General features: G+C 36.4%; 1 protein-coding gene across 4 annotated transcripts in view; it reads left to right on the top strand.

Moving 5' to 3' along the window:
* Positions 1-1030: 1030 nt before the first annotated feature.
* LOC113079963 (regulator of G-protein signaling 3-like) overlaps positions 1031-16309 on the top strand; it is a 29575-nt gene continuing 14296 nt past the window's right edge. The window contains exons 1-12 of one of the 4 annotated variants that reach the window (XM_026252218.1): positions 1031-1163; positions 2761-2940; positions 3904-4085; positions 7334-7384; positions 7610-7668; positions 8051-8145; positions 8462-8530; positions 8846-8906; positions 9921-10011; positions 11102-11166; positions 15468-15549; positions 16105-16210. In XM_026252218.1, the coding sequence (XP_026108003.1) occupies positions 1117-1163; positions 2761-2940; positions 3904-4085; positions 7334-7384; positions 7610-7668; positions 8051-8145; positions 8462-8530; positions 8846-8906; positions 9921-10011; positions 11102-11166; positions 15468-15549; positions 16105-16210 (1088 nt within the window). In that variant the 5' untranslated portion in view covers positions 1031-1116. Of the gene's footprint in view, positions 1164-2760; positions 2941-3903; positions 4086-5834; positions 6060-7333; positions 7385-7609; positions 7669-8050; positions 8146-8461; positions 8531-8845; positions 8907-9920; positions 10012-11098; positions 11167-12490; positions 12667-15467; positions 15550-16104; positions 16211-16309 lie in introns of those variants that run through there. The other 3 variants (XM_026252210.1, XM_026252223.1, XM_026252231.1) reach the window with 3 other exon arrangements.

Here is a 16309-nt window from a genome sequence, read left to right as displayed (position 1 = left end):
AACTCACAATTAGGAAGCAAGGGGGGAGCTCGCCCTTTGGGCAATGATCTCACCTTGTCTTTCCTCATTTCTGCTCTCGGTCTCAGCCTCATCTCCAGAACAGCAGCCAGGACTGGCCAGTGCTGCTACTGCTGGTTGTGTCAGAACCACTGGTTGTTTCTGAAACTGGTTAATGTTGGCAACCTGACGCTAGCTGGTCTGGCCCATAATTTACTTACAGCAACAAGCAGCCTGGTTGACAAACTAAGCTAAAGATTTAACATTAACATTATCAATATATTTTTAAATGAATAATGACATCAGTTGGAGGGCCCAATTAATTCGACTTAGGCTACAAAAAAAAAAAGGAAAAAAAAAAAAGAAATTGATGGGATTCAAAGGGCCCTCCCCCTAGACGGGGCCCTGGGTAGTCAGGTCAACTTTTCCCCCCACTACCACGCCCATGTGGAAGCCAGTTTCACCTCAGAGTATAAAAAATAACCACGAGTTTAAAAAGGAAATAAAGTCAAATTGTGACATGTAAAATTATTAAAAGATCACATCTACTTTTAATTATAAGCTCACTTTAGTGGCATACAGGAGAAAGTGACACAATTTGTTAAAAAAAAAAGAAAAAAGTTCAATTCTATCTCGACACCTGACAACTAAAGACACTATACACTGCGCCTTGCTTGAAAAACATAACCTAGTCTGTGAGTGAAGAAAAAAACAAAAAGAAACAATAGGATTTTGGTTGACGTAGGCCTAATACTGTTAAAAACATGGAACTAAAATAAAATAAAAATTTGCATACACTGTAGGCTAAGAAATATTTAAATGGAAAGTATACTAACGTATTTTTGGATAACTGGAACCTATCAAAAATAAAAACGTAAAAGAAGGAATAAAGCTACTGTAAAGAGAACAGTTACTCCCTTAGGGCAAATACTTTTGCAGTCCCCGTGAGTTTTCGACATTCTGCAGATGCAGTCGCACGCGGTGTGTTTCAAATGCAGCGCTCGGATTGGTGCACACACACTTCCTCTCCAGAGCGGGACGGGGGCAATTTCTGTCCCATTCAGACACAGAGCTAGTAAAAATAAAAATAAAAGCGGGGACCTTGTTTAAGTAAAGAAAATGGATTATAGCAGACAACACGGACAAAATATGGACACCAGAGAAAGGTAAGTGTAAATGCCATTCGGCTGCTGAGTGTGTTCGGGACGTTTGGAAACGCCTACCGAGAAACTCCTACAGAAACAAGTACAGTTAACCGAGTTTACAAAAATTCCTATAAATAATTTGGTGTCAGGTTTAACCCTTTAAGATTTGGAAAAGGTGTAAGATGCAAAGTTTCAGATTTACCTCTAAATAATGACCGTACATGGAAGAAATCGCAAATCGTAATTATATTTCTTAATGCTGCAGCTTGATATACTTGCAGTTACTCCTTCTGGCTGAGTAAAACAGATGTTTTTTAATCTTAAGCAGTACAATAGTGTTTTCTCACAACCCATTGTGAGGAACTGAAGGGGTGTAGAGGTTCACCCCCTTCTCTGTCTGTGATCACTGAAGCGCAGAAGCTACAAGTTCATGATTACACGATAAAGCTGTGAAGATTTGTAGGCAGAAACAACACCCTTCGACAGCACAACAATCAATGACTCACTGACAAACTAAATGCTGTTAATCAACAAAACAAAATAAAGTGACAAAACGGTATGTTTACATGCACATCACTTCACATCTATCTATCTATCTATCTATCTATCTATCTATCTATCTATCTATATATCTATCTATCTATCTATCTATCTATCTATCTATCTATCTATCTATCTATCTATCTATCTGTTAATATATTGTGTTGTACATGGCATGCATTAATGCACGCTTGCAAATTCAAAAAAACTCTGCCTGGAACAATTTCCACCAGTCCAAATGATGTTTAACTTTTCTGAACCGTTTATATTTCTGTTAATAAATAATAATATCTATTTACATCATCAGCTGATATAGGTCATTTTTAGTGGATAGGCTATAGGCTATACGAAGGTCACACGTGTTTTAGCATAGTGTTTATCCAGGTCAGTATATAAAAATATACATTTTTTGTCAGCTTCTTTTTGTGAAACGTTTTGTATGGAAAGTTAGCATGTGCAATCTCTGTTTCAAATATGCTTGTTGTATTATTCCTCAATTGTAAGTTGCTTTGGATTAAAACATCTGCTTAGTGTATAAATATAAATATTTTGCTTGATTTGATATGTTTTATCTAGAGCATGACATCCATACATTTTTTTGTTTGGCCTCAATGTCTAGATTTTCATTTGTGGGCCACTGATTCCAATATATCTTAATCAGTTTGAAATTCCAGTTATTAGAAGCAGATAAAAAAAAATTGTCAAAGTAATAAATAAATGTAACTTCCGAATACTATTTCAACTTAGTAAGATGCAGTTTTTCATCCTGCTGTGATGTCAGAAGTGATTCCCTTCAGCACGTTCAGAAAACCTTAATTAAGCGTAATCATTGACACTCTTTGTTGACATTTCTGAAACGTTATTAACTCAAAGAAGCACACCAGCTTCATGCATCAAATTCATGCTAAAATAGTGTGACGTTTATGTCAGTTTAGCTCTGGCAGCTGCTCTTAATCAGCTTTTTTGAGTAGATTATTTGAGAACCTCCTGCCGGGTTCACATGTCTATCACTCTGTCATCAGAGTTCATGAGAGAAGTGAGTGCACTAATCATATAACACTTCTGGCTGTGCCTATAGGAAGAGACTTCACAGGGAATCTGTTTGGCTACAGGATCACTGCCTCCCCAAGGGACCGTCAACAAAGGATCCGTGTAAAGAAGGAACCAGGCTTACTGACAGCAAAGAGAGGAGATCTTCAGTGGCACACATCAGATCTGTCAGGGACAAAAGGCCATTGGCCACGAACCAACAGGCAAAGTAAAGAACCTCTGTGTCTTGTGACAAACACATAAAATGCACATGAATGGAACGCTACTGTTTAATGCTGCGTGACCATATCAACACAAACCACAAAGCCTTACCAACTGTCTACCGTTTAACCAGTTACATCAGACCAGTGGAATAATGCATGATACATGTGTTATAATTAATGATAGCAATAATGAATAACTATAGAATCCCTCATGAAGCAAAAAACATGGGAATATACTGGAAAATATAATGCAATGCATTTAATAATAAATTCACATATATGGGAAATTATAGCTGCATTATATTTTTCATATATGAATGGGCTATGTATTGATGCATATACAAATAAATTGCAATGACAAAACTGCACTTTTTTATATACAGTAGGCTACTACTGAACCACTCAATTAAATAACCTGAACTTTTAATGAATTAACACATGGGTTTACATAAAGCTGAACACAAATTCATAAACTTGTATGACTTCATTGTTTGCATAGTTACACATTTAATATATATATATAATAATATAATATATAATATTTAATATATAAAAATATGTTTGATTGTATATAAGGGAAAAAAGTGTTTACTGAAAACAAACATTACAATTTTAAGATTTTTTCAGTATATTGAAAACAGAAATTTCTTATGTATTGTTCTGTTATCAATTCTTTTTTTTTTTAAATATACATTAAATAATATACTGATCGTTGAATATATACAGAAGTACATATTTTTTTTTTGTATACCGAAATCCAATTAATAGTGGTTATTACAGTCAAGGAAATCATACATCTATTCATACAACATTTGTTTATATCATGTGGATCACTGATTCTCAACTTTCTTTAGATTCCCAACCCAGAAATGATAAAGAAATTAAATAAAATAAGAGTGCTGTAGTAAAATCAGTTTAGAATAGCTTATCTAGACTCAACTTTTTCAATGGCGTTGTGATTCCTGCAGTCTCAGAGCTGGTAGACTCAGAGCTGGTAGACCTGCTGAGAGGAACTGGGAGAAAGCTGTCAGAAAAAGTTCTTCAGCTGGAGTTAAAGTGGCCTCAGTGGTCAAAACCACTGTAAAGAATGGTACAGAACCTGCACAGAAAAAAAGGAGGAAAATTCACCCATCTGGTTTCAGAGGAAAAGGTGAGTGATTGTTCATCTGATTACACATTCATTGAATTTAGCTCCATTCTGATGGAGATGCAAAGATATCAAGACATTCATTGACATTGTGCACCGTTTGTCACTAGATGGCAGTGTTGAAATGCTCAGACCAATCTAACCTCTCTGTGAAGTAACCGTTTCCTTCTGCACAAGGAAATAGTTCATGGGGTTTTCGAGCATTGAACTGACTCAGGAACTCTCATCCAGACTGTAATTTTTTAATTAACTTTAATTAATGGCTTTAAAAACATTATTAGCTTTTATAAAGACAAATTGATGCATTTTAAAATCGGTTTGCATCATTCATATTTTTGAAACATATACTATTTCAAATATTTATTTATTTATTTATTTATTTGGTGAAAATAATACTTTTATTCGGAAAGGATTACAATCTGGAAAAGTTATTATTAAAAATAACAACAACTACAACAAAAATAATTGAAATGTATTATTACTACAGTAAAGCTTGAGTGCTTTTAGGTCCCAAAAATATACAAAAATGTTAAATATACATTATTATTATTATCATTATTATTATTATTATTATCAATTCATAAATACTGCATAAATGTTTGTGTTCCTTACATTTGCACACATTCAACTCAAATTGTGCTAAAAGTTATTATTATTAAACAAATGAATACATATTCACTACTGTTAAAAATGTGAAGTTTATTCAGCAAGGATGCATTACAATTATTAAAAGTTGTTATTATTAAAAATAAATAAATAAATTGATCAGCAATACCACAGCAAAGCTTGGGAGCTTGTGTGTCCCAAAAAGCAATACAAAAAAAAAAAAAAAAATTTTATATTTTGGATTCATAAATATTGCAATAATTGTTTGTGTTCCTTTCATTTGCATATAATCGGCTCAACTCAACTCAAACTGTGCTCACCGAAAGGACTCAATAATTTCTCCAGTAGTTAGTGGTGCTGTTAGTATATCAAGATATTCCCTTTAAAAACGAAAGAACAGTTATATATCACACACTGAAAAACAAGATCTGGAATTGTGGTAACCCATCTCACAAATATTTTATTTTTATTATTTTTTATTTTTTTTTACTGTCTTTTGGGGAGACATTAGAGATAATGGCTGAATTAATATAGACTGAAATCCTGTTTGCTCTGCAGACTGCACCAGATATTTTATTGTTACTTTCATCTGTGTGGATGTTGAGTTGCAAACATTTTCCACGGCTGTCCCAAAGGAGGCCAGGAAACAGAGCTTAACACAATGCTTTATGCACTAAACATGGTTTTGCTCTTGCAGAGGAATGTATTGCCTATTACTCAAAACCATTTGATAGAATTAAAGAAGCAGTGCCTGTTTGATTTCCTGTTGTGTCAGTAAATGACTTACTAAGATTAAAGTCCTTTAATGGACAAAGTCAAAGTCCGTGACGAACTCTTTACTATAAAGAAATTAGAAGTGTTTTTTGAGAAGCTTTTAAGTTTTGTTGTTGCCGATCCAATTATACATAATATTGAGATAAATCATTTAACTGATCTTAGATCAACACAAAGGGCAACCTCAGTCAGAGGTTTTGTTTATTATGAGAACAGCAGATGGACTTTCCCTCCATCCACACACCCCCTTTCACTCGTTCAATGCAGCTCTCTGACCAATCACAGCTCCTCCTGTCTCATCAGCTATTCAAAATGCAAGGCGGTTCAAATTTATGCTTGTTTTCTCCTGCTGTCTTTTATGCTGCAGTGGCAACATATGCATAGTGGCAGTTAAGCTCTTGAATAGCTGTGAGGCATCACTTCTGAATTCATTTACTGTTTTTCTGAGAATTCATGTGTGATGAAGGAGATTTGAGAATTTTTTAAAATCAGCCAGGCTGTGGTTTTACTATAACATGGACTGTCAGAAGGCACAGGAAGTGACACTGAGCTGTTTCAGGCAATGGCAGAGATCATCTTTTCTTTTACAAACTCATGGTGAGTCTTTATTGTGCTACTTAATGTGTTGACAAATGATGCTTCAATAGCATTTATAATCTAAAAAGTTTAAACTAATACCTACAGTTCTAAGTTTATTACCCATATTAGTTTAGGTACCAGTTCTCACTATTGACTAGTTGCTTGTTATCATGCATATTGTCTGTTTATTAGTACATACAAAGCACATATTAATGTCTTATTCTGCATGACAGTATTTTAGATCCCTTAATCCATGGGTGTCAAATTCAACCCTAATTTAACACACCTGATCCAGCTAATCAAGCCCTTCAGGCTAATCTGCAAACTACATGCTGTGTGTGTTTGAGTTAACAAAACTGCAGGGCCTTGGCCCTAATGGATTTTAGTTTGACACCCCTGCCTTAATCCTACCCCATACCTAAACTTAACAACTAAGCAGCTAATTAGGAGTTTATTGAATCATAAGCTGTAATTAATTGTTAGATAAAAGTAAAAATTGGTCCCCAAATTAAAGTGTGACTGTTTTAGCTAATGAAATCAGCAACATGTTAGGCCAAACACGTACATAGACTGATGTATGCTACCATTCATAAGTTTGGGGCTAGAAAGATTTATGTTTTTAAAAAGCAGTCTTTTGAGCTCACCAAGGCTGAACTTAATTGATCAAAAATGTAAAATAGCTGTTTTTACAGGTTTTTGAACTCATCTGATATGCTCAAAAAATGTGGAAGTTTGTCAGAAGTGATGCCTCACAGCTATTCAAGAACTTAACTGCCACTATGCATATGTTGCCACTGCAGCATAAAAGACAGCAGGAGAAAACAAGCATAAATTTGAACTCTCTATTTCACCTGTGTGTGTGGATATTTCCATGAAAATAAATACACAGAATAAGCATATTAGACTGATTTCTGAAGGACTGGGTAATACTGAAGACTGGAGTAATGGCTGATGAGAATTCAGCTGTACTGAAATAATTTTTTTTTTTAAATATATTGAAATAGAGAACATTTTTTAATTGTAACAATATTTCACAATAGTACTGTACTGATAAAATAAATGCAGCCTGGGTGAGCATTAGAGACTTCTAAAATGTTACAAAAAATATTATACTAACTTTTGACCAGTTATTTATTATTTGTATTACTTGACTGGATATGAAATTGACAGGAAAAGTCAAGTCATGGAAATGTATTTGGCATGTGTGAACCCTGTGCATGTGATCATTATTTATTTTTGTATTATTGCTGTATGTATAATTAAATGTAAACTTTTTCTCCCACTGACCACAGGTCAACTCAAACTGACAGTTACTCCGGGCAGCGGGTGGCTCTATGTCCAAAGTAAGCATTACTGTGAACAGAATTTGTACCTTATAATTTAAGAGTTTTAAGAATGAGTTTTTCAAATAAGACTGCTTCTCATGCTAAAATCTAATTTTAATAAACAGGCTATACTTGCATTTAATTCATACAGGAAATCTTACATTCATAATTCATTAAATCAGAATTAAATTACACAAACAGCATTTTTCTCATGCTTTCATGTTTGTTTGTTTTTTCACACAGTTTTGGAGGCCAGGGGACTCATGGGAAGAGAGTACAAACCATGCGACTCATATGTAAAGGTGGGCATTTTGACATATGCAGAGAATACTTAGACGACACTTGAGGTCATGTGACCGCGAGCCTCATAAAACAACATATTTTTCTCTTAGCAGAAAGACAACAATTACTTTCCCGGTCACTGTTGGTGATGATGTGCTATTATTTTTGTCATTATTTGCTGCATAATCCTCTGAGGACGCCTGTCCTTGAAATGAACCCTTTTTCAGGTCAGCCTGAGCAGGTTTCAGGCATGAGAAAGCAGCAGTTGTGTCGGCAGCTGTCCACTCAATTCCAGATTCAAGTGTTGATTGATTTTCCCTCTGAATATGTTGAATATGTCCTCTAGCAATGTTGAACTAGTGGACGTAATAGCAACCACCAACACGTGTTTATATATTCTAGATAAGTATTGCTCCAGATGTTGACCACAGGAAGCGATGGAAGACCAGGACCGTTCTAGACAGCAAGAGTCCTGTTTTCAACGAGACGTTTATGTTGTGAGTGATTCTTTTATAGTTTTTTTGTCTGCTACTGCAGAGCACTTGTATTATGGTGGAAGTGAAGAGTGTCATGTTATCTTAAAGTGGAATAATTTATGTTAAACATCATGCGCTCTCTAACCCCTCATCCGACAGCCTCTATATCTCATTCAGTCTTTCCGAAAGAGACTTAAGGGCTGAGTCTGCTGTCTCTCTTGTGTTAGCTGAAAAGAAGACTGTCTTTTTGAAGTCTTTGGAGGAGAAGGCCATTGTGTTTTTGGATGAAGCTGGACATTGATGGATGAGTTTTTGAAGTGCTGCATTTATGTTGCAGAGATGTGGATGAAGACGATCAGAAGAAGAGGCTGTTGTTAACAGTGTGGAATCGCAGTCGAACTTCCAGGTAGGACTTTATCATCTTTATTTCACTCACATACTGATTCTAGACATGAATACAGCTCTAGATAAAGGCTATTTATATGTGTACCATAAGTACAGTACATTTATTTTTGTATGCATTTTATATTCAACACACTTGGCAATGTCACAATCACTCAGTACAAAATCTATATATTATTGGCTGTTTTTTTTTTAATTCCAGCAGCATCACAAGACAGTGAACATGATCTGAGTGGGGTTAACCGATATGAATGTGACTTTATCAGGAGTTCAGAAATTCCCGCCTCTTGTGTTTTAGAGTGTCTGATTTTGCCCACAGGCGCAGTGACTTCCTGGGCTGTATGAGTTTTGGTGTCCACTCCCTCATCACCTCATCTAAGGTAAATATCCTGCTGTTTACATTTACCCATAGCACTTTTACCCTGCAGTGATTTGAAAGTCATTTGGATTTGGATTTTTATCAGTATGACAGAAAAATGTACAGTAGTAGGAGTAGTAGTACAGTGGTTATTGCTTTTTATTTTCTCCCTTCACCCATACATTCATTTAAAATGACTAAAGTAAACAAAATACATGAACACATTTCATATTAATTCATTATCATATTTTCATATATGTACATGCTCTGAATTAGTGCAGTTCAGCAATTATTTATTTTTATTCGTGACTGAAACAGAAAGACAAAAGTTTTCACAGATTTTACTTATAAAACATCCATTATTTAATCTCAAATCTTTCATTGTATCACAACTCAGTTTAGACTTGTTTTAAGAAAGATAGCGTTTCATATTTATTAAATGTTCCCCCATATTTCATTCTCCTCTTGTCAAAGCATTTCCTTCACACCAGCGTCTAATTACACAGTGGGGGAAGTGGCGACAGGACTGCTCATTGAGGCTTGAAAAATGACCTACAATTAACCAAGAGCAGCACACCGCAAACACGCTGGCATAGTGGCTTTATTCCGTATGCACAGACAGACAAACAAGAAATATCCCATCTGAGATCCCTGCTCCTTTACATTATGTCCCGCTGTCAAATTCACGAGTGTTATACTCATGTGTTAAGACAGTAAATCATTTCTCGGAGGGTGATATTTAGAGAAAAAATAGATCATGCTTGATGGATGTTTTACATAACATGATGGCATCTGGCTGAGTGGAAGAGTAAAATGGGCATCAGCTGTTTACAGCTGTGAAGGTCTCAAAAACATACACACATGGACACACAACAGAGCTGCGGATGACCACAGGGCCAGATCTGAATGCTGTCCCTCTGAGGGCCGCATTAACTAGTCAACAGATATTGCGATTGGAAAACCTAGTGAAGAAAAGAACATCTTCTTCCCATGGCTCTATGTGTCTGATTGTGTTTTTCACATTTTCTGCTGACAGGAGATCAGAGGTTGGTATTATCTCCTGGGAGAGGAGCTGGGCAGGAGCAAACATCTGAAAGTGGCCTCGCGTCGCATCAGACAGACCGCTGGTGAGATTAGATGCAGTTTCTCTCTCTTCTTCTGTCTTTCGCAGCTGGATCGTAGCCACTCTCTGATAGCCTTTAGCAGTGAAGACGGACCAATTCCACAAGACGGGTTTTTCTCAGCAACGTAGATCAGATGAGAATAGATATTCTTGACATTACTGAAACCTAACAAGCTCTTTGCAGTGGAAGTTACTTTTGAGTCTTAATGAAATGTAAATGTTTTATTTCTCATCAAACGCTATGTTAAATGAACAAGCATTGCCTTGTAGTTTTTGGAGGGATATAGAGGGCTCGGTGTTGAAATGTATCCCTGTGGAGAGCCGTAACAAAGAGCCGGGGGCCGACATTGTGTATGCCTCTGATGAGCTGCGGGAATGATATGAGAATTAAAACGCTGAAGCATCATGACGTGTCTGAGTCAGTTTAAATCCACTTTAGAGATCTAGTCTCCCTCCCTCTGCCATTTCATGATGAACTTTGCGATGAAATGTATTTTTTTATTATAAAATGCACTGACATTTTTGGTTCATCGAGTGTAAGAGATCATGTTCATCCCAAAATGAATAGTTTTGCTTCTGGGATCTGGATGAAATGACACGTGTCCCGTCAGAGAAATTCAGCCGAGATTAAGTTTGATTGGACAGCGAGAGAGAGAGAGAGAGAGAGAAAGAGAGGGGGCTTGAGTCAAGGCACTGGGCTGACTTTAATAGAGAGAGCCAGCTGTATTGTATCCCTCTTGAAAGCGGTTTCCATGAAGATTGTTTAAAAAGACATTGCTTCCTGGGAGCATAATCTCTATGGTTACAAAGTGGGGGAGCCTGTCGGTGGTTGTCTGGGTGGGGGTGATGCTTTTAGGGGAGTAGATTTCTTTCTCTCTCTCTGTTGTGGGGTAGTCAGCTCTGTGTCACAGGGATTCAGGCTGAGTTGATCTCTCATGGTGTAGACACACGCACGTTCAGCTGAAGCCTGCAGACAGTGTTGGCCGGATTCTGCTGCCCTCTCTCTAAAGAGTGGTGGAGTAGAGATATTATGTACTCCAAGAGCAATCTGTCGGCCTGGGACTCATGGGACACTCTTGTGTATCTTTCAGAAGCTGCTGCATCCAACTATGAAGCTGGACCCGAGACCACAAGTCCAGAGAACATGCAGTCATTTACAGTAAGTGTGATTTATAAAAGTGCATTTGATTTTTGATTTATTTCATTTGATTTAATTAACTTTAACATTTTTCTTTAACCCAAAATGTGCTACATGTGATGTAACAACTAAAATAATAATTCTTAATGGTAAAAAAAAATATATTTTATTTTTTAAGAATAATCATCTATTCGTCATATTTCATTTTAGTGCATCTTAATTTCAGTTGTTGATTCCTGGTAGTTTTAGATTCAGTTAACAATAATAATAATTTGAAAAAGGATACAGCGCAAAACATGATTCCTCTGCATTTGCTGGCTTGTTGGGAGTAAATAACTTTGGCTGTAGTGTTGAAAACTATTATTGCAGATTTATGCTAAGCTAACAACTGTAACAGCTAACGGTACTGCATTGTAGTCAAAAGTGTTTTTCAGCCATCATAGTTATCAGAGATGTGATTCGATCAGTTTGGGAATATAAGCAGCTCTGTGTCACGAGCTAATGTGACGGACACTAGAAATATGAGGTGTGTGGATGTACTTCGGATATGTGCGACACAAACACACACACACACACATACTCGCTCATTAAACCCTCCCATCCACTTTAGAGAGCAACTTTTCCCAGGACTGTTCTCCGCCCGCTCTGTTCTCCTCAGACAAAGCTGGGAAATGGGAAAAGCCAACAAAGTGGCTCCAATAGGAAGCCCAATCCCGCACAGTGTTTATGATTCCCTCTCCGCTGACACTCTTGCTGGTTCCCTGCATTTTTATTTGGAGGCTGGTCAAATACTCTGCTAATCATTCTTCCGTTTCCTTCCTCTCTTCCCGAAAATCCATTTTTCAGATTTCGAAGTTGACCTTCCAGGGATTTCTGATTAGCAATCACTGGTTTTAACTGGAACATCAGCGATAGGGTGATGTAAGCTGGATTATGGTAGATTGAGTGCTTTGGTGAAAAGACTGTGTTGGTTTTACACAGATTCTGCTCCAGTATAATAATGGATTTCAGAAATCTCAACACTGTTTTTGTGAATCAAGGTGTTGTGCAAGGGCTGGACGTCCTCCACGTCTGTCAGCCTATGCTTGTCCAGCTTCTCATTAAACAAACATCGGACCTACTTCAATGTCTCTGACTCATAATGCATGTTTGTGTTTACACTAAATCAAGCCTATCTGAGTGAGCTCCATCTCACTGCGCATAGAGAGTGAGTTCAGCCACTACTGTTGAGAGCTACTCAGGAAACATGTTGGCTTATCGGGAGCAGACATACTGCCTGGCCACTGGCTGGGGGGGTGGAAGGTGGTTTCCTGTCATTCTTCTGCTCAGAGCAGTTCCCATGAGTGGGTATGCGTAGCCGCACTAGAGCGGCCACGAAGGGAAGCAGCATCACCTGTGTGACTTTACTTTTATTTAAGACACTGAAGAGAGCGCCGCAGATGTAGGTGGACATATATGCGGTGAGCGATGCATACGATCCACGGTCTGTGCCGGCTCTGCATCGAACGAAACTTGCCACAGGTTTGTTTCTTTGCTTTTATGGCTTTGGTTGTAGGATTATTGAAACTGGGATTGAAGTGTTTTGTTGTGTTTGGTCTCAAATAGTCGTCATAATATTAATTGCATTTTTTTATTTTATTTTTTAGTTTAGAACCAAATTTTTATAGACCCAGGCTGATTGAAGGCTTGATCTACACAAGCCTAGGTAATGCACTTAACCCTAGGTTGCTTCAGATTGGCACTAGATTTGGATAAAAATGTCAAATGAAGTACTAGTAAGATTTAAGACAATTCTGTTATATTATAAAGGATGATCCTTGAGAATGAAAGTTAGTCAATATATCACAGAAATATTAGAAATAAAGTCATATAAGTGAGGTAAGCAGCTGCTTAGATACCCTTGTGCTGTGATTGACAGGGCTAGAGGAATAGGATGACTTTTATGTCGAAGGGTGGAGGGTGTGATTTCGTTGGAGGTGCCCATACAGGATTGTTTGTAATGATATGAATAACACTAGTTACTAAATATTTTAGATATATCGTTTATTTCATTGAAAAAATCTGTAAGTGTTTAGTTTGAATAAAAATAACTATACATTAGAATATTAAATACATTGTCATCATAAAACCATGAAAAATTAGATAGAATAGAATAGAATAGAATAGAATAGAATAACCATTGGCAACCAAATAAATTGACAGATTTTTTGATGACTTAATGAAGATGAAAATAGAAGCAAGTTGCATGGACAAAGAAACAGCTTTCCTTCTTGAGAACCACAAAGGGTCCAATACTTGGTTGCTAAAACATTGAGGATACTTAGTTGGCCAAAAGCAGGACATATTAAAATTTTTGTGAATTTGGGACACCTCATGAAATCAGTCATCTGCTTCATCTTCAACTTATGTTTAAAACTCCATTCTAGTGATGGACTGAATCATCTTAAACTGGATAATTTCATAATGTATGAGTATTGTCATAACATGAACTAGTCATCATTCAGTAATGCTATTACTTTCGACTACACTAGGTTACTGTCGAAGTTTGAACTTGAACAACAAACAGGAGCAGCGGAAAAAGGGAAACAGTGCAGTTTGATGTGGATAATTATTTTATCACAGCAATTAATGGAGCTTGTAACGAGTGCAATCACATCGCCCCAGAAGAGAAAAGAGGAATGGCAGTGAAAGTCCTAAAGCTGTCATCACTTTTTCTCTTTTATTCTCTCTCCCTCCCCAAACAAGCCTCTTTGTTGTTGTGCGGTCAATGTCATGTTAAATGTGAGACGCCCCCCTCCTCTTCAACATTTCCTATTTAGTTTGGCTCCAGGTTCTGTTGACATTTTGAACTTCTACTGTCCAAATATTCTGTCTCTGCTGTTTGTCAGTGCCATGGCAGTTTTCTCCCCCATCATTTCCTTTTCTTGCCAGGGAAAAAGAAAAGCCCTCTGATCACCCAGCAACCCTGACTAATTTCTCAGCTTGTAGTTTTTAATATCCCTGACTCGTTGGTGCTGTGGCATTTCAGTCTTCGTGCTGCTGGGGTACAGTGGCGCTCTGGGGGTGATTGTTTGTTTCTGGCACACACACTCACACTCACACACACACACACACACACACACACACACACACACACACACACACACACACACACAGACACAGACACAGACACACACACACACACACACACACACACACACACACACACATACTGACCCGTTTACTGTGGGGCCTTACACTGTACTGTGGATGGTCTATCTTCATGAATTTTCCTTTCATTTCAGTCCATTCAAAAGTAATATTATTTTTTTAAGGAATTCTATTTGTTAATGATGTTAATTTAATGTATTTTTACAGATTTACAGATTTTATTAGGAGTGAATCAAATTTTTTTGCTACAGTTTTTTAAATGTTTTTGAAAGAAGTCTCTTATGCTCATCAAGGTTGCATTTATTAGAAATAGTAACAATTTACAATTTAAAATGACTCATTTATATTTTAATATATTTTAAAATGTAATTTATCCCTGTCACGGTAAAGCTGATTTTCCAGCAATCATCTCCAGATTTCAGTGTCACATGATCCTTCAGAAATCAATCAAATATGCTAATTTGGTGCTAAGTAAAAATTTCTTATTATTGTCAATTATTATTACAAAATTATTATTATTTTTTTTTTCATGAATAATGCAAGCATTCTTGGTAACACTATTTTAAGGATCAGCTCTCACTATTAAGTAGTTGCTTATTAGCATGCATATTACCAGACTACTGGCTTTTTCTTAGTACTTATAAAGCAAATATTAATGCCTTATTCTGCATGACCTTATTTTAGATCCCTTAATCTTTCTACCTATTAAGCAGAAAATTAGGAGTTTATTAAGGCAAAAGACTTAGTTAATAGTGAATTTGTGTTCTCTAATCTAAAGTCTGAATGTCTTTATTTGGATATATTTAATGCATCCTTGCTGAATAAAACTATTGATTTGTTTAAAAAATTTAAGGTAACACTTTAGTATAGGGTCCAATTCACACTAATAACTAGTTGCTTATTAGCATGTCTATTATTAACATATTGGCTGTTTATTAGTGCTTATAAAGTATATATAATGCATGACATCCATAATCCTACCCAATACCCTAAACTTAACAACTACCTTATAAACTATTAATAAGCCGCAAATAAGGAGTCAATTGAGGCAAAAGTCATAGTTAATGGTTAGTTAAAAGTGAGAATTGGACCCTAAAATAAAGTGTGACCAAATTTATTTTTGTAACAGCAAACCTATAAATGATAATGTAAATTTATGTGCTTCTTCACAGGTAACCATTTTGAGAGGAAAAGATGGTTTTGGCTTCACCATCTGCTCTGACTCCCCTGTACGGGTCCAGGCTGTTGATCCAGGTAATTTAACTAAAGAAATTGTATTTTTCATATCGTCCTCAAGTTATTATAAAATTGTATTGCTCAGAATTGCTCGTTGATAGCACAGAAGACTGTGTTTCTTAGTTATGTTTCATTTGAGTAACACCTTTGTCTGTATAGTATTAACATAGCACTCCAATGTCCTTAAATACCAAGGTATTGCCACACTCTTTTTTTTCCCCTGTTCATATTGATGTAACTTTTGAACTGCAGACTTTTTCAGATGTTTTGGAAAATCTGTGCATAGTTAAAAATACTGTTAAACCCCCAAGCATTACACTTTATTTTACAGTGTCATTTTGCGTGCACTATTGTTAACATTAGTAAATTATGCAGTAACCCTAAACCAAACCCAAACCGTAATGCTTACCCTATAGTAGGTAAATGCCTTTAGTCAGTTTTACTCAGTATTTAAAGGACACCATAAAATAAATTGTAAACAAAAGAGATGTCATTTGCCTTTTTTATTTTTGATGGAGATCCTTTATTTAACTATGGTTTATGATCTTGAGTGTCTTTGTCTATTTTGTTTAGGTGGTCCAGCTCACCAGGCGGGTTTACAGCAGCTGGACACATTACTGCAGCTGAACGGCCAGCCGGTTGAACACTGGAAGTGTGTGGATCTGGCTCATGCCATCAGGTGTGTATAGGGATGTTTTGGTTATCATTTTATAGCTACAGGTATCACAACACCTTTTTTGGTCACACTTTATATGGGGAACAGTTCTCACAATTAATA

This window comes from Carassius auratus, chromosome 5 (assembly GCF_003368295.1).
Source record: "Carassius auratus strain Wakin chromosome 5, ASM336829v1, whole genome shotgun sequence".
In the NCBI taxonomy this organism is placed as follows: Eukaryota; Metazoa; Chordata; class Actinopteri; order Cypriniformes; family Cyprinidae; genus Carassius; species Carassius auratus.
Note: the sequence above shows the minus strand (reverse complement) of the source record. Positions and strands in the feature narration are given on the sequence as shown.